This window comes from Pipra filicauda, unplaced genomic scaffold (genome assembly GCF_003945595.2).
Source record: "Pipra filicauda isolate LSUMZ 115617 unplaced genomic scaffold, ASM394559v2 scaffold205_size1947385_pilon, whole genome shotgun sequence".
Lineage (NCBI taxonomy): Eukaryota > Metazoa > Chordata > Aves > Passeriformes > Pipridae > Pipra > Pipra filicauda.
In genome coordinates this window covers 255,249-279,613 of record NW_024104316.1, presented here as the reverse complement: position 1 = coordinate 279,613, position 24,365 = coordinate 255,249, and the positions used below count along the sequence as shown (strand labels likewise).

The 24,365-nt window shown below is 43.9% G+C and overlaps 1 protein-coding gene across 4 annotated transcripts in view; it reads right to left on the bottom strand.

Moving 5' to 3' along the window:
• Window positions 1–24,365, bottom strand: part of NUP93 (nucleoporin 93) — a 75,455-nt gene that overhangs the window by 16,575 nt on the left and 34,515 nt on the right. For 3 of the 4 annotated variants that reach the window (XM_039380826.1, XM_027716038.2, XM_039380828.1), the window contains 5 exons: window positions 13,161–13,223; window positions 11,337–11,465; window positions 4,839–4,913; window positions 2,603–2,692; window positions 1,157–1,296 (listed from right to left, as the gene is read on the bottom strand). In XM_039380826.1, coding sequence (XP_039236760.1) covers window positions 1,157–1,296; window positions 2,603–2,692; window positions 4,839–4,913; window positions 11,337–11,465; window positions 13,161–13,223 — 497 coding nt within the window. Of the gene's footprint in view, window positions 1–1,156; window positions 1,297–2,602; window positions 2,693–4,838; window positions 4,914–11,336; window positions 11,466–13,160; window positions 13,224–22,944; window positions 23,212–24,365 lie in introns of all 4 variants that reach the window. The other variant, XM_039380827.1, reaches the window with a different exon arrangement.

Below are 24,365 nucleotides of genomic sequence, written 5' to 3'. Positions count from 1 at the left end.
AGGAAAACTCCAAAGCTAGGCACAGGGTCGTGTGTCAAGCCTGAGAGGCACAATCTCCACAGCTGGAAGGGTTGGGGGTGAACTATATATAACTCTTTCAGTTAGCAGTTAACGGCACTGTGAAAATTTAGCAAGTTGGATCTTTGACAAATCAGGATAAGAGTCACTGGCTGATTGCACCCTGCTGAGACCAAAGAACTGGGAACAGGAGATCCTCCAGCTCTGTCAGCTCCTCTGTGCACAGGCGGGCACTCCACCATCGCCCCTGGGTGACAGGAGCACTGATGAGGTGTGACAAACAACTGTCAGGGCCAAGGAGAGCCTGTGCCAGGAGGTGAGAGCATCTCTTCCCAGAGTGCTGTATGAGAGCACAGCACTGTCCGTGCTCTGATGGCAGACCTGTGTCCCTAACGAGTCCCACACTGCAGCCTCTGCTGCATGGGCTGAACGAGCCTGCTGGCACCACATCCCAGCTACCAGAGACCCTGCACCATGCACACGTGCAGGGGATGGGTAATGCTGCCACCCAGGGACCTGGCTTTGGGCAGCCCCACAGCCTGCAATCCCCTCCAAGCACTTTCTCGGTCAAGGAAATTAGGCCCCCACGATACTTGCTGATATACGCAGCAAACCACCTCCTACAGCCTCACAATCACTGCTACACGTCTTCACATTTTCCCAAAACTTTTCAGTGTAGAAATGGCACGATCAGAACCTGACTCATTGCACTGGGCTGACCCCAGTGCTGTCCTCACGAGCTGCTGACAGTCATCAGCAATCACAAAGTGAACATACAGAAAAGAATTTTTTTTTTCAGAAGGGAAATGGATCCCTTTCCACAAGTGACAGATTTTCACATATCACTGTGCAGATATGGAATATTTATAAGCAACATAGAAGAAAGAATAAAAAGTCTTTGCATCTTCTAAACAACCTCCCCATGGATTCAAGGCCTTTTTAACTAGATCACTCTTAAACTAAAACAGCTTTATGTTCAAGTGGCTGCTCTAAGCCCTGCAGAATAAAAAAGACAGGCAGCAGACACTGCTGTGAGCAGCACAAGGTAGCTGACTTCTTAACATGCACATTACAAAGTCATTCTGGCTTGTTATTAGGGAACTTTATTAAACTGTGCCCCCCAGAGCATTCCCCTTACCTCTGCTCCAGGTAGTGCAGAGCGTGCCTCACAAATTCCATCCGCACTTCCATGTTGGTCCGGACCTTCAAGGCATCACTGGCAGGAACCAGGGTAACATCAGTCATTTGTTTCACCATGGCCCACATCTCGGAGATGTTCTATAAAGAAGTCATTCCACACCTCAGCAATTAGTACAGAACGAACAGTCAACACTGTTTTGAGCTACATGGAGTTCTGATGCTCAAGGAAAGCATAAAAACACAAGAGTAATGTAATCTGAGAGTTGTACTGGAGATACTGGATGCAGTCATGAAGGTAAGCTGATTCTGTCCTGCAGAATTCAAATTTCACATCCAAGAAGATGGCTATAGACATTGTACTGGCAATTGTCACCTAGGATTGACAATTATTTCCAAAACTAGGCTGGGTACTTGGTGCTCAGCCTCTTGCCCATTTTCAGTTCACACTTTCCACTCAGTAAATCCCACAGCACCATCAGCTTTCCTTGTAAGCAATGGCTCTGGCTGCCTTTGGAAAGCTGTATGATCAGCTGTGATAAGAATCATCAAAAGGACACTGATCACTTGGACAAAGGCTCAGTTATAAATAAAGGTTGAAAACCATCCAGGTCTGCTTATTCACAAGGACGAGATCATATCAGTGTCTGCAGGACTGGGGCGTCCCTGCTGAAAGGGTAGAAGACTGAGAACTAACAGCTCTGTTCACTTGGGCAAGGGCAGCTCTTTGATCCTCCTGCTTCAAACACCGAAATTCACTGTGCTGTCCCTTGAAAACAAACAGAGCTGTTCAGAGCAAAGATGCACATCTGCAATTCAGATCGGACTGAGGCATTTTCTGAACAGCTTCTTGCTCTCCCCATTTGCACAGGTTTTCCATGGCTCGACCCTCCTGCAGGATTCTCCTCCAGGCATTTCTCGAAGGTGGCCAAGTTTGTGCATTTGTTTTGGGTTTGGGGTGGATCAAGGCAACACCATTACAGGAATAGAAAAAAAAAAAGTAGGCAGATCATTGGTTTAAAGTCAATCCCAGGGGCTTTATGCTTTGCTATGGGAGCCTATTTCAGCTCTACCACAGCCTGATTGAAAACCCCTCACCTACAACTAAATACCTTCAAACGACATTGAGAGACCACATTTGGAAAACCAAACCAACAGAATCTATTTAACATTAAAAACAATTTTTTCCTCCAACAGCTTATCACTTATGATGGGACACCAGGGTCGTTTCTTCCTCACTGTGTTAAGAGATTTTCACCATGACCAGCTTCGTCACAGGTGGGCCCTGCTGCTCTGGAGAAAATTCCAGTATTGGCTCTGGGTTTTCTGTGGAGCCACGCAATTTTTTTTTGGCAATATCAGTATTTTTCCCCTGATGTCAGCAGGCTGTTAATCACAGCTGAAAACAGATTAAAGGCATTTCCTTATGTTAACTCACTGGCAGTACCTTATCATCCAGTCCTGCAGTAGCAGCACAAAGGTCCACCAGGTTAGGCTGCAGATGTCCATTCACAATCTTCTCATTATAAATATAAATCTAAAACATAATTAAAGTAAGCATGTTTAACAACACGTATTATGCCCCATCCCCTTCCCAGCCACAGCAGCAAAATCTGAACCAAGCTGTCCCTCTGCTTCTCTCCCACATTAACTGCTTCTAACCCAGCAGTGGAGGAACCCGCCTCAGCCTCACCCGAGCTGCCACAGCACCCCAGAGCCCCAGGCCTGCCTGAGGGCAGGCAGCTGCCCAGCTGCTCAGGGGTTCTGCACGGCAAAGCACTGTGCTGGATGCCCTGTTAGACTAATTGCAGCTAATTGTTCAAGGACAAAGATTCAGAAGCGACCTGACAACTAGATGGCTGTGATATTCCCCTGTAAGGGGCAGCCTCCTACCTGCTGACATAAAAGAAAGGGGATTTTGCTGGTTTGTGGCAGTATTCAGGGAAATCTGAGACAGGGAAATGAACAGAAACCTGGCTCTTCAAAACCTACCCTTAAACATATACACACACACACACACACACCCCTTTTAACTCTTGATTTAATTTAGCTTTATCTATTCTTGTTTATTCTACTCTCAGCCTAAAGCCTGTCCACTATGTCTGAAAATTATCATTCTCAGTGCTAGAAAGGCAGTGCCATTGTACTTTAACTCCCTTTGTCATGCACTACTTCAACATGCCCAGCGTGCAAACAGGATGCAGAGCTCAGGACTGCAACCAGAATGCAGCATCAGTGCGATCACGGCCAGGGACGTCACCGTGTTCCTGCAAAACGCTTCCAACTGTCCGTGAAGAACAATTAATCACATCCGTGTAATCAAAACACGTTTCATGGCTGCTGATAAACCAAAGCAGCATGAACTGCCTGATCTCCAGGTCTCCTAACTCCTCACTGAAAGCACAGGATCCCCACAGAGGCTGCTGACACCCAGGTATTCTTGCACTCCAGCAGGCTGACGTTGAGGAGAGCTCAGCCAGGCCAACTTCTCCAGAGGGCTTCCCAGGAGCATTCAGTGACTGCACCAAGTGTTCTGGTAGCAGAAGCCTGGCCACAAACACCTCGTTTCCAGGGCACACAGCAGCAGCCTGTGCACAGCCCGTGACCTGCCAAGGGCCACCTGCCAGGGTGGCTCCACAGCCACCCCAGAGCCAGCCCTGCGAGACAGGCTGGGCTCCCCATGTTCAAAAACCAGCAGAGAACGACACTGACAGCCTCAAAGTACAGGCATAGTTGTGCTGTAAGGAAGACCCTCACTGCAGGTATATCACAGCAGATATGAACTAAATTAACCAACTATTTAACAGCCACCAAATCAAACGTACACTTTTATCAGCACAATCGTGCACCTTCTGTAGTTTGTTTCTTTCCAGTTACTGTAACTGAATGCAGATGAAGAAAACAGATGCAGGAGCTGCTCTCTCTGCCTCAGCACAGACTGAGCCAACACACACAATAACAGTGATTGTGTGCAAATTAGGCAACACTTTGTCTGCGCCGTTTCGCATATTCCATTTTGAAAAAATCAAGTCCCTTTCTTTCATTTTGTTCCCAACAGTGCTGGTAAACAGATAATCTCAAACAACAAAAGTAATAAATTGGTTATGTAAAGAAAGGTTTATCAGTTTTCCATGGGAAATTTTCCGAGGGAGTCTAATGCTACCAGGCATATTAATTCATAGCTGATGCACTAAAGCCTCTCATAAGCAATGCCATTAAAATAGGATACAATTCGACAAACATCAGGATTAAGACTTCAGCATGTTTTTTTCTACACACATACACATGAGAACAGTGATCTTCCACACGTGAGAATAAAGGGAGTATAAAACCTTCATTTGCATACAATTATACATTGACACAAATCCTAAAAAAATACAGCTTTTCAAAAGTTGAAAGAATTTCAGTTTACTTTATAAGCATAAATGCTTTCTACATTCATACATCATATACGGTGTTTAGGATCTCTTTTTGACAAAAGAAATCCTACGGCAAACAGGTGAGTACGTTCCTAAAACATCGCGCAACGTTTACGTATTTGCCAATTGCATTTTATCTCTGGGCAGATATTTTAATGTTTTACTTACCATGCCTTCTTACACACTATGCTCACATCTTCATTTCCCCTGCCCCTCTCTCTGTAGAACACAAATGTTTAAGTGTGTTTTGCCATTTCCACTCACCTGACGAGCATATGCCATCTCCATGCTGTCCAAAGAGCTGCGACCCGGAGGACCCACCTCACCAACATAGCTGGGCTGTTCAAGGAGAAGTAAATAGGAAGGCATAAAGTGCAGAATTACCACAATGCATTTTACCAATACATCTGCTCCCAAAGAACAAGAGCAAAACTGTGTTCCTGACAGAACTAGAGAAAAATGCAGTCTCACTGCAATACCCCGTTACCTTCCCAATATAGCTGAAACTTCCTAAAGTGACAGAAATCCTCCTTACTCATGCACAAGCCAACCATCAGCTCTCTAGAATTAGGACATCAGTGTCTCTTGGTAGCATCTTATAATTTTAACTCTTTGGTTTTGTTTCTGAAAAGGTTGCTTCTTGTCACGTCGATGTCTTGCTGTGAAGCATCTTGTCCAAATCTCCATTACAGCTAGGGCATGGAATTCAGTGGACCAGCTCAGATGGATCCAGTCTAGCAGATGTGACACTCCAGTTTTGTCCCAATACCATGACACAGACACAAAACAGGACTGCAGCATTCAATTATGTGCTGAAAGCTGCCCCACTGCTGGTCTGCTGCAGGAAGAAGTATGCTGGCAATATCCTGACCTGAAAAAATTGTCTTTTTACCCACAGAGACTATGCCAGGGTTGAGATATTTTGAGTGTAGAGCAGGGAGAGGCAGCTGATGGAGTCACAGCATGGAAAATTCATACTCTTATAAAACTCAAAATACAACATGCCATAATAGCCCAATTCTGCATAAAGCTATTCTTGTATGTTTTCATTACAAAGCACTGGTATGTTCTCAGTACAGCCACCACTGAACATGGATGTTCACCACTCTGCAGGAAAGAATACTCCCAATTAACTATGCAATACTGTCTGATATTTCCTGCTTCCTAAAAAAAATGTAACTCTTCCATTTCAGCATCAGCATTGCAAGTCTTGGGTTTGAAACATAAAGTGCAATCATTTTAAAGACAGATCCCTTTGAGGCAAGCAGTCCTTTAATATCAGCTGCTTCATAAGCCATGCTGGCCTGAAGATAAAAGCAAGACAAGCTCAGTACAGAAGCATAATATTTATTATGAAGCCAACTGACATAGCTGGGGCAAGGAAAGAAGGAACAGACAAGCTTTCAGAAGAGCAAGCAGCTTTTCAGGCTTGTTACTGTATAACTCTAGCTCATCAATATTCATCTAAACTGGAATCAGTAACTTTTTCCAAGAAAGAGCAGGTACACCTGCAGAATTTTAAAATTAAGCTTTTTACCAAAGTCAGTTACAACTTGCTGCACATCCTCATTAGCTGTTACATTACACTTTAGCAAAACTGTCAAACAGTTTTACTTCTTCTCACATCAGTTACCCAGACCGTCAGTACTTTATTGTGCAGGCAGGATCAACTCCTGGTATTGCTTAAGGACATGCTCTAGTCTTCCTGGAAGAGGTCACTTAAATGTGGCCAACTTGCTACCTGTACAAACAACAGAAAGCCCAAATGCAAGGGAAAAAAATCATCATTTTCACTTCCAGCTTAATCAGCTGCAGAGTTCAGCTTTGCTGACACCTGTCAGGCTGCAGCATGGCAGGAGCAATGTTCCTGCCATGACCTGGCTCCTGTGGGTTTCAGGAAGAGATCCAGAACTGGGTAGCATTTCTCCAGATGGTGCCATCATTCAGCTTCTTGTTTCAAATGAGGATGAAATGCTGGCAGGGTCTTCAAAAGAATCTCACTTTTTTGGGAACTGTATCCCAACTTGAAAATTAAATAATACAAACATATGAACTTCTAGATATGTTACTGATCAGTTTTGCACTGAACACTCTCTCAGTCATTCCCAAATTAATTTCATTTTTATATCAGTTTAACCCAGAATACCTCCTACTGCTCCTTTACACTCATGAGCAAAGACACTAAATGTGTTCTTGCAAAGACAGTGGCTCCCCACTGTCCTAGTCCATGAGTTTAGACCAGGGAAGTTTTCACAATTTAAAATTTAGAAACAAAGTGACACAACTGCAATGCCAAGAAGGTGTTCTGAATTAGCTAGGAATTTATACATGAAGACAAGGACACCAACCTCTACCAAGAAATTGTAAGAGCTTTGTGCTATCTCTGATTACTGCTTTCTGTGCAGCATACAACAATTGATTACAGGGTAAAAACTACTCAGCTGTGTTTGTCCCTAATATAATGAATTATAAATGAATGAAGGTACCAAAGATAAACCTGAACAATCCTTTAAAATTGCTGGAATTAGTTTATTACTGCATTAATTTCTCACTAATAATGCTATTTAAATAATGTCCAACCTGATTACAAAATCAGGGAGGTGCATTTATACCATAGGCTGTATAAAAACACCTTACAAAAAAACCCCAAAGAAATCCCACTTTTTCTTTTTGCAACTGAACTTACACCAAAAAGATTCTTCACTGTCCCTCTTAACGGATATACCGATATTCAGAAGCGTTTGCATTTTTCTTTCGGTGCCAAATGATCTGACACAAATTCCTTTAAACCCACCTAAAAACCGACAAACTCTTTGTTCTTTAGAACAAAGAAGCTGTTAAAGCAGGTTTCCTGGGAAACAGCCGGGATGGCAGGAATAGCGCTTTGCCTTCCCCTCGCCGTGCCAGAGAAAATGCAGAGTTATTTAAAGTAACGCTAAATTATGGACACTGCCATTAATTACTGATGAGGTTTCATCTCCTGAAGCAAGTGAAGAATAGTACAGAGTGACTTAGTGTCACTTCCCAACCCGTGCCCAAGCACCAGGCACGTAAGGACTGGGGCTTTGTTTCATGAATCTGGTTCCTTTTCCTGCTTTGTGGCACCAAAGAGCACCCACGTGGCTGCCACTCCAGGGAGTGGGGTGTGACTGCCGGGTTAAAACCCACAGGTAAGCCTCGGAATTCAGAAGTGCATGCCTGAAACTTAGAAATAACTTCTCTGGGATTTGTGTTTTCCTTTCCTTTCCCCAATTTTAATTTTACCCTAACCGTTATGCTTTGAGGATCACTTACTGACAATCTCCCACAGCTGAGAACTGCCACACTGAAATTAAATTCTTTAAATGCCCACTACTGACTTGGCACTTCACAAAAAAAGAAAAATCATGAACTCCAGAATTTGTCCTGCTTTTCTTACATTTTTCTTTCATATGGAAAAGTAAGCAAGCTTATTTCCTTTTTTTTTTCCATCATGCATTCTGGCTTAATCTTTGAATTATTAAACTTTAACAAAGCACTTGCTCACTGAACTGTCTCACAGCTGTGCTAAAAGGAAAGTTCAAAAGGAAAATTGAAGCAGTGAGTCAGCACAGGGAAGGCCAGTTCCACTCTTCCTGCTAAACTGCAGAAATGGAGAGGTGTGCAGGCAGTATTTCTGCAGAAGGATGTGAGAGGCATCTCCTACACACTAAGGGGGGGATGTGGGGAAGGAAGAGAACATCTCTTGCTGGCAAGTCAGAACTTACCAAGTGTTCAAACAAGGAAAAGATAACAAAGATGTGCTGAAATCAGCAGCTGGGAGCACACGAGAAGAATCGTGCTTCAGGTCAGGTTTTCAAGTTTAACTGGAGCAGCAAAAGGAAAAACAGAAAAGTGGGGAATGCACAAAGGACTGTGGAAGCACAAGTGCACACACACACATATACCTTTCTGCATCTCTAGTCTGATATTCCTTAAATGGCTTGTGCTGTTTTTCTCAAACACCTTTGCTTTTTCCTGCCCTGAATTTAGGTCTTTCCAAAACATTCTTCAGAACCTTAATATTTATTCTGACTATTATCCATTTCTGAAAGCTGGAGCTATGCTGCACTGCCATCACATTTTTATCTTTTAAATTCACTTAGCCTAACGATGCTGGTTTTCAAAGGAGTCCTCCTTCATTTGTACTCAGCCAAGCATTCAGCCTCACTTGCACACCAAACCATGCAAAGATGCATTATTCATCACCCTCATATGCATATGCACATTCCTCAGCAGAAGTCTGGGCAGACATTTTGTCAGCACTCCAAATGGCTTGGCCAGTAGATGCAGGGAATAACTAGGCAGGAGACTGAGCTGGAGAAGCCCCATCAAAATGCACTGTGGTGGAGCAGAAAGCATCTTGCAGTCCTTGGGATTTAAGGGACATGAAGACATGGTACAGAGGGGCAGAAGAGAAAACAAGAGCACCAGTGTCTCTTTGTTACTGCACCAGTGTGGTGCTTGACAGCAGGAGTGGAAGAGCTTGGGGCAAGCGTGGGAGAAATTAAAACTTGAAATAAAAGGACAAAAGAAACGCCTCGGCACCTAGTGGCACAAGACTCACAACAAACACCTTGAGAGCACAGGTGTTTGATACCTTGAAAACAAAACTCAGGCTTTCCTCCCTTTCCCCCCTGCCAAGAAGCACCTTTTTACCAAGTCTGGCTTTCCCCGATGGGAAGAAGGCCAGGCTGGAGGACAAGGGGGAGAAAGCCCTAACAGCAAGTCCTGTGCTGGGTCCTTTGAATTGTGAGCTTTGCCCCTTAATTGGTCTGATTTCCATGAATAATGTGTTGGTATTTCACTCTGCCCAAATTAGCTTGCCCAAAGCTTGAGAATTGGCTCGCAGGCAGACCGGCCCCCTGCTGCCTTTGGATCTGTGCCTTTTCAGTTGATTCTCCATCTCCAGAGGATATCAATTAAACCTCTACTATATTCTACAGGCTGTGTCTGTTTGTGTCACACACACACAAAAAACTTATTTGACTGGAACAAGGCTTTAGAAGAACAACCTGCTGTGGGGAGGTTAGATAACAGGCTTTTAACACAGTAGATGCACTTCAAAACCTCTCAGACCTTTGACTCCTTGAGGCTAAGACTAGAATATATCAAGGATTTTAAATGCTCTTGAAATGATATACTGATACTATGAGTGCTTTGAAAGCGAGAGTGGAGTATTACTGAGTGATGGTGCACATTGAGTCTTTGAACTCAGTCATGAAAAACATTAGGAGGTGGGTTTTTTCCCCTCCTCCCTTCCACCAATTTGATGCTTGGCATCTCCAGTGCCGTGGACTAGAGGCAGCATCCCTTTGACACTGAAACACCAGAAAAGGTGCTTCACCTGTTCAGAGTGGGTTATAAGCAAAGATGTTAGAAGCTATCAGTGCAGCTGCCAAGTTTTCAGACTCACAGCCCAAAATAACACGGTCTGTTCCTGGTTTTAAATTAATTCAGTCTGCATTATTTAGCATTGCTAATATTGGAAAGCTGGACAACCTTTGAGAAGTCACAGTAAAGTATGAGTAAAATACTTTCTGGGGAAGACAGCCTCTATAAAAAGATGTATGCTAACTGGGATTAACCTATATTTAAAAGAACAGTAATCAGAAAGGTACATTCCATTAACAACTAATTATTTCCAAATCCCTATACAGGTCATACCCCATTAGCACCAAGGGCTTTTTTTATTTTAATACACTTGCAGGTCTGTAAGTCATTGCAATGAACAAGAATCATTTTCATGGGTGCAGAACATAGCTATAAAAAAATGGGTCTGTTTTCTGGCCTGAAAGCACAGCAACTTGCATTCCCCCCATTCTTTATCACCTCTGCTGTCAAGGTGAGCATTTCCATGGAGCTCTGTGCAGGGGCTGTGATGTAACTTTGTGCTCCAGGGATTGCAGCTGCTGCCTGATGCTTCCAGATCAGAGAGGGGAAGTTCCCACAGCTCTGCACATAACTCTGCTTTACTCTATCCATTGAACTGGAGCACTTTCCTTACGAGAACAAACTGAAAAGTTTGAAGTTGTTACAGAAGATAAGGAATGTTTTAAGATGCTAGTCAATACCTCCTCATGTAAAACATGGGGTTAGTCTTGCCCAAAGGATTTGGTAACTACTGGATTAAATTTGAACTGATGAACACTAGAGGTCTTAGCAGCACAAAATTCTAATCCGCTCTGCATGAGACAGCAAGATAAAAAGGAAAGCTTTTTTTTTTCGATTATTAGTTTGGTTTTGCAAAAAAAACCTGTGAGACTTCATCAGCCTCCTAAGAAAATCCAGAAATCCTGGCTAGCACACAGTGATAAGGGAAAGAGAGCACTCTAAGACCTATGTGTAAGCACAACTGCACCTGAGAAACTGCTCTCACTAGCAGTGCAAAGGTTTCCTGAGGGTGAAGCTCCCTGATGTGTTTTCTGTCCATTGGGTATACTGACCTAATATGTGCCTGTGTGACAATTTCCAGCTTGCAAATATGTTGCTTAAAACACAGCTTCAGCAATAGGAGCTCCGTTGCCTGCACCCATCAGTCAGTAGTGACAATCACAAACGTTTGATATTTTGCTAGACAGTGCATTCTGCTAGTCACTGTCATTCTGGAATCAAACTAGAGATTTGATAGTTCTCATTTTCACCCAGCTGTAGCTGCAGAATAAAACCCAGAGGTGGTTTCAGCAGTGCTGGAGTGCCAGCTGTGTACGATGCCGTGCATAGTGTTTAGAAGGACACAGTTACCTCATTTTCCTGGGTGAAATCAAGAGCATCTTCCCCTGATGCAAGCAGAGAATGAAGAATCCTTTGTTTCACCTGTTCCCATTCAACCAGCATTGATTCTCGGTGATACTCCTCAGCCATAGCAAAAGTCTGTTGGTGAAGAAGAACAAGAGCTAAGGAACACACAGAAACACCCACCAGCCTAGTTCTGCTATTAATAGACAAGCCCAAAAATGAAACAGAAAATAGCAGCTACATAAATCAATCAGGTCAGCCCTCAGGAGCTAATGATGTGCTGCATATTATTTTAACAGGCTTCGTGTTCAGGTACAGGGGGATTTGGAAAGTAGGTGTGTGTGTGGAATTAAGACAACTCTCACACACCTCCAGCTGGTAAAAGAGGGAAACTGTGTCTCTTCCATGGTACTGCAGTACACAAATCTGAGCAGGCTGGAAATCAATAGGCTTGCTCCTTTAACTGAACAGCACACACAATATATCCAGGTCATCACTGATCCGTGTGGCTTGTTGAGATTTAACTTCTCTTATGACAACCAGCTTTTCACCTCCCCAGAGGCTACAAAGGTCTGACTCACTGTGTTCTTAACAGAGATGTGTGTTTATTGCCCATAATTCATTTTCAGGTCTTTACCAGTGTGTTTTTCTTTTAAATGGGAAACAGGAGAAAATAAAAAGTATTATGGGAAAATTAACCAGTGCCAAAGAACCAGAAAGTCTCTCTCAATAGGAATGTAACTCAGGAAAGCCCATAGGAAATATCATATCCCAAGAAAAAAACATCCTTTTACTTTGAAAATGGCTGATGTACTATATTGTCTTCAGATTCAATTGGGAACACATGGAAGGAAACAGCTCAATAACCCTTATTTTGGCAATAGCATTAGGATAGAGAAGATGCTTCACTACCTTTCCTGTTATTGTTGGGGTGAGACTAACAGCCTTGGGATTCTGGGACAGGAAATAAGAATGTCTCCACTAATTCTAAGTAGAAAATAAGCTATATTGTGTCTCTCACTTCTTTTTCTTTCACATAGCTCTGTGCAGCAAACGTCTTGGTTGGCTGACCAAGTTTTTAATCTCTTTGCAGTCCACTGTTAGGACATTGTCAATTAATGGGCAGTATGTTCCCCAGAATAAATGAATTGATGAGAGGCAGTGACATTTGGCAAACATTTAATTCAGGTGCACGTATGCAACTAGAGCATAAGATTTGTGTTTCTTTGTTTTGTTATATAAATTCACTTCATACTTTCGTGGTAGGATACAGGTCTCATCCTTACCTTCACTATAATAATTTTAACAGAGTTTTAAATATGCTTCCATAATTACAGTATAATTATATGTAATCAAAATAATTTAATAATGCTTAAGTACTATTTCTTATATTTGAAAGAAACACAGGCTCAGTTCTAAACCTGATGCCCGAAGTGTACATGGAGGGAAACAATAAGCATTAGGAAGCATGGAATGACATTTCCAAGAAGCAGTTTTAAGACAAACAACAGGAAGTGTTTTTCCACACTGCATAATTCAATTGTGAAAATCACTGTCCCAGAACATGACAGATACCAAAAGCATAAACAGATTCAGAAACAGGATCAGATGAATTTCACATCAGAAAACAAGCTGCAGCTCAGATCATCTTCAAAACAACTACTTGTTTGGAGGTGAAAAGACAGGAGATGAACAGCAGAAGGCTAACTCTGAGACTTTTTCTTACACACTAAGTACTGGTTCCTTTCAAGGGAAGAAAACTGGACTCCACAAATGTCTCCCTTTTTTGTTTTTGTTTTAAGGAAAAAATGGTGCTTTATTCCCACTTACCCTCCTCCTGGACTCTTCAATGGCCGAGAGCAATGCATTATCTTTTTCATTTTTCAGGAATCCCTGCAGAAAAGGAGAAACAGAGCTTCAGACAACAAATCAGCCTTGCACTCACATCAGATACATATTGCAGTACTCAGCTCTTTCATCCCTGAGAAATGCTCAGAGCTCTCTCCCCAGTCCACTCTCGAGAAGTTTAAAGGTCACTTTACTTCACCAGAGGTACAGTAAGATGCCCATACAGAGCAATGTGAAAATGAAAATGCATTAATCCCCTCTTTTAATATGCATTAAATCCTAGTGACATGTCCTGCTTCTATTCTCTTTTATCTCTGTGTCCCAGCATCTGCTTCCTCTTGCTCTCCATTTGAGGGAGCTGGGATGAAAGCTGGTAGGAGTGATAAGCCAAGATAAGATTGTTGGACTTGAGTATGCTGAAAAAAATAAAAGAGGCTTTGACTTGGCAGCTTCAGGCAGAAGTGGAGCTCTTGGAGGACTGATGGGAACTGTGAAAAAGAGCCTTAAAAATAGTTGAGGAAGGATGGAAATAACTAAACAGTTGGAAAGTATACAGAAAAAGTTTACCACACAGCCTCTCTCCATGCATACAGCTGGAGTAATTAAAAAAGAAGAATTGTCTTTGTAATTTTCAGCATATCAGTAAATCTCAAAGAGGTAGTGTGTATGTGAATAGACTGATTTAGATGAGCTGTTAGCTCCTTATCTCCAAGGTTACCTTCATGACCTATACTAGGAAATATAAAATAGTTTTAACTTTAAACAAGTAGCCAGGTAAAGTGCGGTAACATAGAGAGGCAACACTCAGGATACATTTATCACACCTTAACTTGAATATCTTTATTTTGCATTTTCACTGTTACATCACCAATTATACAAACCAAGTTGATTTGTACTCCCACACTTCAACTTAATCAGTATTCAGATCATAAAAAAGAAAAAGCCTTTGTCTCCCTCTGAAGTAATCAACTATAAATTATCAACTCCATTAAATGCTAATATCTTAAAAGCCTGTACACTCATTACACAGCTCTAAAACCAAAAGCTGCTAACAAACCTAGAGTGGGAACTCAATGGACCACACTTTCATAAAGAGAATACACAATTGCAGCAGTGACCAACTGAATTTGTCAGGAATCAGGAGGTTTTTGTGCCTTCCATTCTCCTCATCTTCCTGCAAAGAATCCCTGTGCTGTCACAGGGAGATTTGGGCCACTGGAAAAATATACCTATGGTAGGTCCTAGAAACAGCCCTGCAGCACAAATACATACAACCACAGGTATCACAGACTACTACTCTGGGAGCGAGGAGCATTTGAAATCCCCCCAAACTGAAGAAGTCTGGCAGGAAACTGCCCCCTCAGTGTTCTGCCTGCCCTCCTGCTGCCCAGCACCAGCACAGGGAACAGAGGGTATTGCTTCCTTTCCTTCTGAAATATGTAGAACGAGCATTTGACAGACATACATGGGACAGGCTGTGACCCCCTTCAGGCAGAAATAGGAACGTGACCCCTTTCTGTACATCAGGGGGAGAACAAACTGCCAGGCTCCGAAACAGCCGGGCCAGCGCTTCCCCAGGCACAGCCCCTGGATCGCACACGGAAGGGAGCGGTCACTCCCACCCAGCCTGCTCTACCTTTCACCAGCCACCATGCCCTGCTTTATTTTTAGGCAATGCCCACAGAGAAATCACAGTCACACTCTGAAAAGGGGAAGCTAAATCCAGATCCTTGCACACGTCTGGGGACCAGCTATTCCAGCAGCTGTCACTGAGACAAGGGTTGCTGCAGTCACATAACTGGGCCAAGCCCCAACCTTGGCTCTGTGCAGGAGAGGTGGGGAGGGATGGGGACATGCTTTGTAAGGCTTGTCCATGTCTGCATGGGTGGAAGGACTTTGGGAGGGCAACAAGTTTGTTGGGCTTTTTTTGGGTTTTGGTTTTTTTTTTTTTCCTTCATTTCCCCACCTCCAACCTGAAGTGAGGAAAAGTTATCTGGAATTATGGAATTATAACAAGCAGTGCTTCTAAACCTTCAAAGCACACACCAACATAGGAGCAGAAGAGACAGCTACGTTTCTAATGGTAGGGACATGATGCTGCAGAGGACAGCATGCTAGCTGTATGCTAAAAACATTGTTAATTGTACAGGCAAAACCAGCCCCATCTCCAACACCCAGATCTGTGGCTATCTGGATGCAATGGGCAGTGGGAGCTTGCAGAGGTCCTGGATGCCTGGCTCCCTGCTCATTCTGTGAGCACTGGGCTCCTGAAAGCCCCAAGAGATGAGTCCTACCTTTATTGCCCTTGGTTTCCCCTCTGTCCTTGGAGGGATGTGTGCCCTGAGCTGAGCAGGTACCTGCCCAGAAATGTACACAGCAATGATAACAATCAACAGAGTAATTTAAGACGTGCTTGAACTTCCCTTGATGTCAGTAAATCCAGGCTGAGTATTTTAATGAAACCACCCAGCTCCCAGAGAGTTCACTGGGTCCATTTAAGGGATTACATTACACTGAATGCCAATTAGAGGATGATAATTGTCTTTTTCAATCTCAAAAACTACTCTTTTTAGCAAAAGAAAATCCTCACACATTCCAAATAATATCTGTAATGCCTCACTGAGGAGAGGCACATTTTAAAAAGGTTGCCCTGTGTCTTGTGCTAAACATTATGACTGTAGCATGACAATTGCTGCTTCAGTTAATTACAGGCTAATTGTTAAACCTCAGAAGAGGGAGTTTCAGTAACTCCTGTTACTGCTCACGAGACTGCTTCTGCTTAGTTAGGCCAAACAAGAGCTCCTGGGGGTGTCACTCCAGGCTTCGGTGGCCAGAATTTCACTCGTTAAGAAAGTGAGGGGGGTCTGGCTGCTGGATTCCCCGGGTTTATTGTATTGCCACCTAGTGGTGCTCTACACTTTGGTCACTGGACATGGAGATTTCATGGACATGCATAAATGCACACAAGTGTACCTCTGCTGTATGAAAAAGCAGAGCTCTGGAACACGGATGGGCAGAAAGACAGAAGAGATGTGCTTTACGTTAGAGAGGTTTGGTCCTCAAAAACCCCAGGCCACAACTTCAAGGGTTCACATATCTCTTAAGAAGTCTGGGCTGGGAGCAGTGCAGGTTGTGCTCACCAGTTACATCTGCCCTAAAAGCTTTCCACAGTCCCAGAGGCGAGGTTTGACTTTGCCACGAACGCTCGCAGGCTGTACCAAGGGCAGGGCGGCGCAGCTCAGCACGCACGGGGAGCACACGGCCCAGGGGGCAGGAGCTGCCCTCTCAGGGGAGATGCTCCTGCCTGCACAGAGAGTAATGAGACACACTGGGCATCCAGCGAGAACAGAGATTACTGTCACAAGACAAAAGGCTATTTTGCGGCGGCAGATGACAAAGACAGGAACAGCCACCACGAGCATCGCTGAAACCTCAGAGGCGAAAACCTCACCTTGCAGCTCCCCGTGCACAAGCTCTGCCCTCACAGGGTTCCCAACGTAGCCTGGATTTTGCTTGAAAATTAAAATGAAGGTTTACTCACAAAGCTCACAGAGCCCTAATGTCACATCACTGTGCCCTCCTCTACTGAGTGGCTTTTGATTTTCCTCTGTTACTGTGGGACTCCCACACATTCTTCCTGTGTTTAGTTCAGAAGGGAAGCAGCACAAGTCTTCTCCATCACCAATTCTCTGCAAAACTCGCTGCCGAATGTTTCCCACACACCATTTGTACAATATCCGACGCGATGGTGTTTGCAAAACAGGGACACAGGCATAGAAATACACTCACTCTCCCACCCTCAGGTTCCCGTTTTCAGTTAGTCCTGCCTACTCTTACATGTCTACTGACTCACAGCATCTTTCCCAAGCACGTTGCAGATCCTCTTGGATCTCTTAAACCTTGAATTACAGGCTGATCTTCTCACATGCTCCCATTTCTGCTGAAATCCAGTCCCACTCTGCCTTGCTCAAGGATGGTTTGTAGAAGAGGCCCCACCAGTGGAAGGGCAGATGTCTGCATACCCCCCTGGAGCCTGTGCCACCTCCCTGTTCTCATCTCCCTCCTTGTTGCACTCTTATTTCTCCTCTCAGACAACCACTGACACAGATTGATCTGACAGGAACCGACACCTGCCTTGCTCCAGCCTGAATTCCAGCAAGAAAAGTGTTCCAGTAATTCATTATCTGTATGAAAGGGTACCCACACAAAACGGGTCCCTTTTTGACAGGAGACTGAAAGTCTCCTCCATTTACCGCAGTAAATGAGGTTAGTAAACTCTCCTGGCTGAGAGAAGTCTCTTAATTACTTTCATCAGCCAGGCCATACTTTTAATACTTGATCTTGGTATTCAAGCTGTCAAGAGAAGGCGAATGTTGCCAAATAGTATACTGAGGCCTTGGACGTTGACAGCAATGGTTACTTTTTCACTGGCAGAGAAAGAGAGAAGAAAATGAAATGAGCAATCTGGGGCCATTTCAAGTCAATTGCTCTTCAATTAAAATATTTCCAAGTGCTGGATTTCCTGTAGATCCAGTGAATCCAGCAGGGATGGTTAACAAAAATCACCCTTCAGCGAAGGTTTGGGCACAGTAGCTCCAGGTGAAGCACCTGAATTTATTATCTCTGCTAGCAATTTTAAGAAAAAAATTGTTAAATATAATTCTACTGCAAATGTGGACATGTCCTGAGGTGGTGCACCCTGGCACAGCCCTCGGGGAACCAGAAAATGAAGCAAAGTTACCTGGAACCCACTGCCACAATAATAGACCTTACCAGGTATTATTGCTTTTTTAATACAAATTATTGTTTGTGCTGACACAAGCATCAGTGCTTGCTGGCTGGCTTTAAATAGATTGGCCAAAGGGCCCATAAGCCATGGGGTGGCCAACTGTTGCATTCCTGAGGATGGGACATGCCAGGGTGGCACAGGTAGTGTTTTTCTCCATTCACTCTTCCTTTGCATACATGACACCGGTGCCTCTTGGAAGCTTCCACAGGTCTCCTCAGGATTTGTTTTGCAGAAAGCATCAGTTTTTGCTAAAGCCAAGCAGATAAGCAGCTTCCCTACAGACCTTGGCCAGTGCAATGCTGTGTCCTCCAAAGCATCAAGGCAGCTGCCCAAAGATCAGCCACCAAGCACAACCAGCCAAGGACATTTGTGAAATTGGCTTTCTCCTTGGAGAACTTCAGATGGCAAAACTGCTATGGGGCCAAAGCAGACTGAGGGCCCAAGTGCAGAAATCCCCAGAGAAGAAGAGACCCCAAGGAAGGGTTCAGTCAGTTCAGTCAGCATCACTTCAAGCTGCCTGAGAGACAAGGGTTGAATGACTGTACATAGACACAGAGGTGAGCTGGAAAGAACAGTCTGACGAGGCTCATCCCGCAGCTGTGTACATTGTTCAGTTTAAGGATTTAGCAATACAAAATTTCCCCAGCCTAAGACAGCTGCACTTGTCAAACTGCAACGTGCATTTCTCAGCTTCCTTACCATCACGTTTAGAGTGGGAAATCCTGAAGCATTTTTAATTCACTGTTGACTGAACAGAAGAAGAAGCAGGGAAAAAAGCAGAAGGGTTTACAGTTTGTTAAGACCCAAGAGCCAGTTGTTGCATCAGAGACTTTCAAAGCGACAGCCATGTTGGAGCTGAAGAAGTAAAAACATGTAGGTGAACAAAAAATCCTGCTAATACAGCCAAACACTGGGCTTGGGGCAGATATGCTGCCCTGCTACCTCCCTTGAACCACATTCCCCCAAGCACCATGACTGTGCTCCACGCTTGTAGCCAACACTCGTGTTCAACTGGTTTGAGAGCCAAGTTAGGAGAGTTCTTCCCCACCCTGCAAGCAGATAGCACTTGACTGGCAGCAAGTCATTAAAATATACAAAGCACGACCTCCTCTGCATGCTCCACTGCATGACTAGCAACAATTTTAAAGGTTACTTCAGGATTTTTTTAAGCGGCTTTCCGCTCCAGCAAAATCAAATTTTGCAGAGCTGCAATGCTGTCTCCTTTCCTGCTGGAGAACCAGCAACCTGGACGTGGCCCCAGCAGCAGCAGGAATGGATGCATTCCATGGTGCAGAACAGAAAGGGGCACCTCTGTTTGCCCACGAGCCTCTTCCACGGGCTCCGTGCGCTGCGGAAGACGCACAGCAGCACCCTTTGCCAGAGACAAGTCCTGGGGTGGGAACGGGGCTTCCCTGCCCCACCAGCAGCATGCTGTTGATGTAGTGCCCAGGTTTGAACACAGCCTTTAATCCGTGTTGCAGAGTGAGCTTTAGGCAAATATTTACAAAGTGGTCTCCGCCACAGGCTAGCACCGGCAATTCAAAAATCTAGTACATTTTTTCGTATTATTTTACTGTTTTAGACTGTTTGATCTGTGAGACTCATGCAGTTTTCACAGTAATCTTCAGACCGTATCCAGGAACATTGGATTTTACTGTGTTGGATAAATATCATTATTCCTTCTAGCCGTGACAGGAAAAACTCAAACTGCCGAAAGAAGCACTCCTCGGGAAATCACAGCTCAGCTCTAACAGAAGCAGGGGCAGATGGTGCACGCTCTTTGACTCTTGCTGGGCCTGTTTGGATCTGGCAAGTGAACACTGGAAGTGCGTTCCTTAGACATACAGGCTCGGAGGGAAGAAATACAAATACCTCTCGGCTCCCTCGTCAGCCAGGACAGCATCCATCAAGTGCAGAAGGTTAATCCCAAACCATCAGTAAATATCAAACCATCCCCAGCACTGAGAGGCACCACCACCTCCCACACCCAGCCGCAGTCCTCCCAGACACATCTGCAGCACGAGGCCATCCAGGAGAGCACAAGGTGTCTGCAGTGAACAGAAGGAGCACTTACCATGAAACATACAGGGAGCACAGCTTTGTCACACTGGAAAGGTCTAGAAAAATACCACTGCTCGGATTTCCGGTTGGAATATTGTGCCTCAGCAGCCCCAAAAATGGAACTCTCTCCTATGTGGCACAGCTTGTTGTGCATATAAATGGAGATCATCGCTGTGGGCACGAAACACGACTCCGCTCAGCTTTAGTTTCTTCTAATTCAACATAGGATGCTCAGCAAGTTCAGGTTGTCATGCACTATGAGATTTCAATATTTCACTTAAAATTGTACTTACAAGTAGCTTAACTCCTAACATAACATGGAAATTCACTGCAGTGTTCCTATGTATTTTAAGATTTTACAAAATATGTCAGATTGGCAAGATTTAAAAAATCCGAGCGGAATGATTAAAACAAGTGAAGTAGGACGCTGTTCTAAAAAACACCACAGTATATCAACCATCACAATATGTATAACTGATATATTGCTTACACAGTGTACCTAATTATTAAAATATTAGTAATTATCCATACTATTTGTTGTGTCTTTCCCCTCCATCAGAGTGAAATGAAAATAACTTCAATTACACAGATCAGTCTCTCATTCTCAGGCTCTACAAATCGTTGCCGTGTCATTTCTGGCTGCACAGTGCATGGGAATGCTGTTAGAAGAGGGTTTAGTAGGCTTTTTTCAGAGGCACAAACACTTTAATGGCATAAAACTAAGATAATACCTTTTTTAATCTAAAATTTTACAGCAAAGTTGCTCAGAATGAGATTCTCTTTCACATACAACTATCAGCCTCCACTGCACAGATCATTTTTGACAGCAATTGTTAATTCAACACAAAAGTAGTGTAAGCAACAGCGCTGCCTTCTCTAGTGATCCTCTCTTTCTCCCCAGGCATGTTCTCATTTTCTTTCTCTCTACAATACAACTGGGAGCGGTTCAACAAGAATCCCAGGTCCTACCAAGCTAAAAAGCACCATGGAGATGGTGCAAAATACAAAGTCTTGAATAACCCTAACCTGCTTAGAGGTCATGCAAAGAACAGAAGGAAGAACAATGAAAAAATATATCTGAACCAGAAAAAGAAGGTGGACAGACTCTTGCCTGCCAACTATGGCAGTAGGAAACGTTCCTCAAGAGCTACCAAAAGGAGCTTGTCCAGCGGGCTGACACTGGTACATCCCACCTGAAAGCGTCTCAGACAGAGTTTGGGTTTGTCTCAATCAAGTGTCACAAAGACAACTGAACCCAATGCTACCTCATTTGGAATACACCTTCTCAAGTGAGGGAAGCTCTCCACACACATCGGGCCAGCAGGACCCACAGGAAGCCCATCTCCTTTGGCACCAGCATTTCACCATCAGCACAGAGCGAACGGACCACACAGTCTGAAATCTGAGCTCATTCATCACATTTCCAAATACATGGCTACCTGTCTGCCTCAACATTTTTTAAATGCAGGAGGATGCCCTTAGTGTGGAGCTTTGCTCAGTGCTCTGACGAGCGGCTACAGTCTCTGAGCTGTAGCCTCTCAACAGCATCGTGATTAAAAAATACAACCCTACAGAAATCACAAACACATCGAGAGATCCACAGTCAAAGCAAAACTCAGGGCTTTGCCTCTTTTTCTGAATTTATTTAAAACAAATGAAATTATGAGGTAATTCCAACGGGTTTGAGATCCACGATGCAACCCTACATTAAAAATATTTATGGCATGTAAACAAAGATAATTTCTGATCATCTACTGAAAGAAGCTCTTATATCCGCCTCTCTGGTATCGTGCTTTTTAAGGAAATACTGTGAAAAAAACCTACAGAGTTAAATGACTCAGTATCTTTATCTTCGTCGTACAGTCATAACCGAGGCTGTAATGTAATACCTCTTGCTGAAAACATCCTCGCATCAGGCAGGACGCCCTCAAATCAAGCCATCCAAACTAATTTCACTGATGACGCCATTTTCTTGCTCCTTTCGCTGCCATTTTAGCACCGTGGTTCCTCCACAGCTCCTCGAGAAGTGGCTGCGCGCTCTCCCCTTCTGAGAGGAAACCACGCTCAAAAACCACAGCGACAAACAAAACCTGCACGTTGCATTTGTGCCTGTGTCACGTCCTCGCCTGGCAGGGCAGGGCCGGGGCACAGTTGCCATTGCAGACCACACCTCAATCCCACTGCAGCCAGAGCTGGCCAGGAGTCTCCTGAGATGGTGTGAGCTGAGAGACCAGCCCCTGGAAATCCACCAGCACCACACGACAAACTGATAAAACTGAGGAAAGACGAGTGTCCAGCCCTGTTACAGGAGGACAGTCTTCCCCCTGAACCCCACAGAAAACACTAGCTAATAAGGGAGTAGTTTGAAAAGAAAAGCAAAAGGCATAAAGGAGGCACTGACAAGCTTGCAGTGTCTGCTGCTGGACTAATTGTACATTAGCATCGACATACAGGCAGCCACAATAACCCAAACAACCAGGCAGCAGAAAATTCATTTCTCAGGATTGTATTTGAAAGCCAAACTGCCGCCTCTATCAGTCCACGAAGTATTTCCCATCCCGAAATGACACATTTCTGATGGATCACCAGCAAGAGGGGCAAATTATTAAACAAACCTGAGACTCATTAACACCCAGCCCCTCCTCTAACCCACTTCTGAGAATTTTAGTGCAGTCCTTTGGTCTCCCCCACCCCTGGTAAGTGCTTTATCCCTCTGCCTGTCTCACTGGGAGCACGTAACCTTGCTGCTTGTGGGAAACAGGGATGCTCTAAGGATTGTTTGGGAACCAAAACACGAGTGATAGTTGCACATCTCTTCCTTCACAATTTCAGATGCGCAGAAACAGTTAAATGCCTTTGAGTTATTCTGAAACTGTATGTAAAAAAATAGTAACAAAAAAAATTGGTTTTCTTTACCTCCTCTGGATGCAGGCAGCGAGCCTGGCAGCGCTGAGCCTGACACTCTCCCTGTTCTCAGGCTGACTCAAGCAGAAGGATTTCGGCTGCCGTGCCCCCATCCCAGAGCTGAAAGCCTGTGTACTGCCTTCCTGAACGTTCCTCAGGAGCACAGTTATCCTTCTGCTTCGGTGAAAAGAAAAGCCAAGCGACATCTTCCAGCCTCCATCTGCGTCTCAGACAGAGCGAGGCACGCAGAGAACACTCGCTGCCTCCGAGGGACAACGCCTGGTTCAGAGACATCAAACCCCTGTCAGCACCGGGACTGCGACAACCCAGTCACACCAGGATGCAAATCCTAAACCCGGCATAGGTGGCTCTCCCCAGTGCTGCACCTCCACAAAGGGGTTTCCCCATAACATTTCTGTTGCATTTTGAAGTCTCCTTGGAAAAAAACCACACAGGGAAAGAAAACCTTTCCCAAGTTAAATTTACTTTATTTCGCTGATGGCGACTAATGCTACAAAGAAAGGGCCAAGATTACATGCATTGTAATGTGAAGAATATTTTTTTTTTTTAAATACACACTGGCACGTCAAGGAAATGTGCAAATTCCAAGTTCAGACCTCCTAAATAACATGAGATGATTTGGCAAAATCATCCACCCGAGGTTAAAAAAATAAGCCCACATTAGCTAGCCCATTCTTTTCCAGTATTTGTAAATAAATCATAGCTACACTTTGTTCACCTAACAGCTATTTTCAACATGGCAGCATGTCCCTTGGAATAAAGATAAATATTTTACTGACAGTGAAAGCAAGCAATTTGGAGTTCATACATGTCATGATTTCTTTAAATCCTCAATTTAAACATGCCGTGGTCTTTAGAAATGGTGTTTCCTTTCTACATTACTGATACATTTCACAAAGTTAATTATTTAAATTACCTATGAATTATTAATTACAGATCATTAAACTAAGAAACAGAAGTCTGGAATATGCCTGTAATAATTACAGAATGTATACTTAAAAATGTTAAGACATTATAAAGCTCAGAGAGAAAGGCATGAATTAAAATTCTCAGCTGCAATAAATGATATGTTATCACAAATACTTTACCCTTTCTCAGCTTATTTCTCTCTTATTGTGCAATAAACCTAAGGTTTAAACTTTCCAGACTTGGGGCATGAGACCGGTGTGCTGAGGATACACCAGAGACAATGGGTTTCCATTTTTCTCCCCCGGCTCTACTCCACCCTGGCTAAGGAACTGTCTAGCAGTGCATGCCTTTATTTGTGCTTTGCATTAACAAGGCACACGAGCCTTCGGACTTCAATGTAAATGAAATGTCAAGTCCAGATGCTGCCAACAGATATCAGGGCAAACCCTGCCATAAGAGACCTACAGCTAATTATTCACTGCGGTGCCTCAGTCATTTTCCCA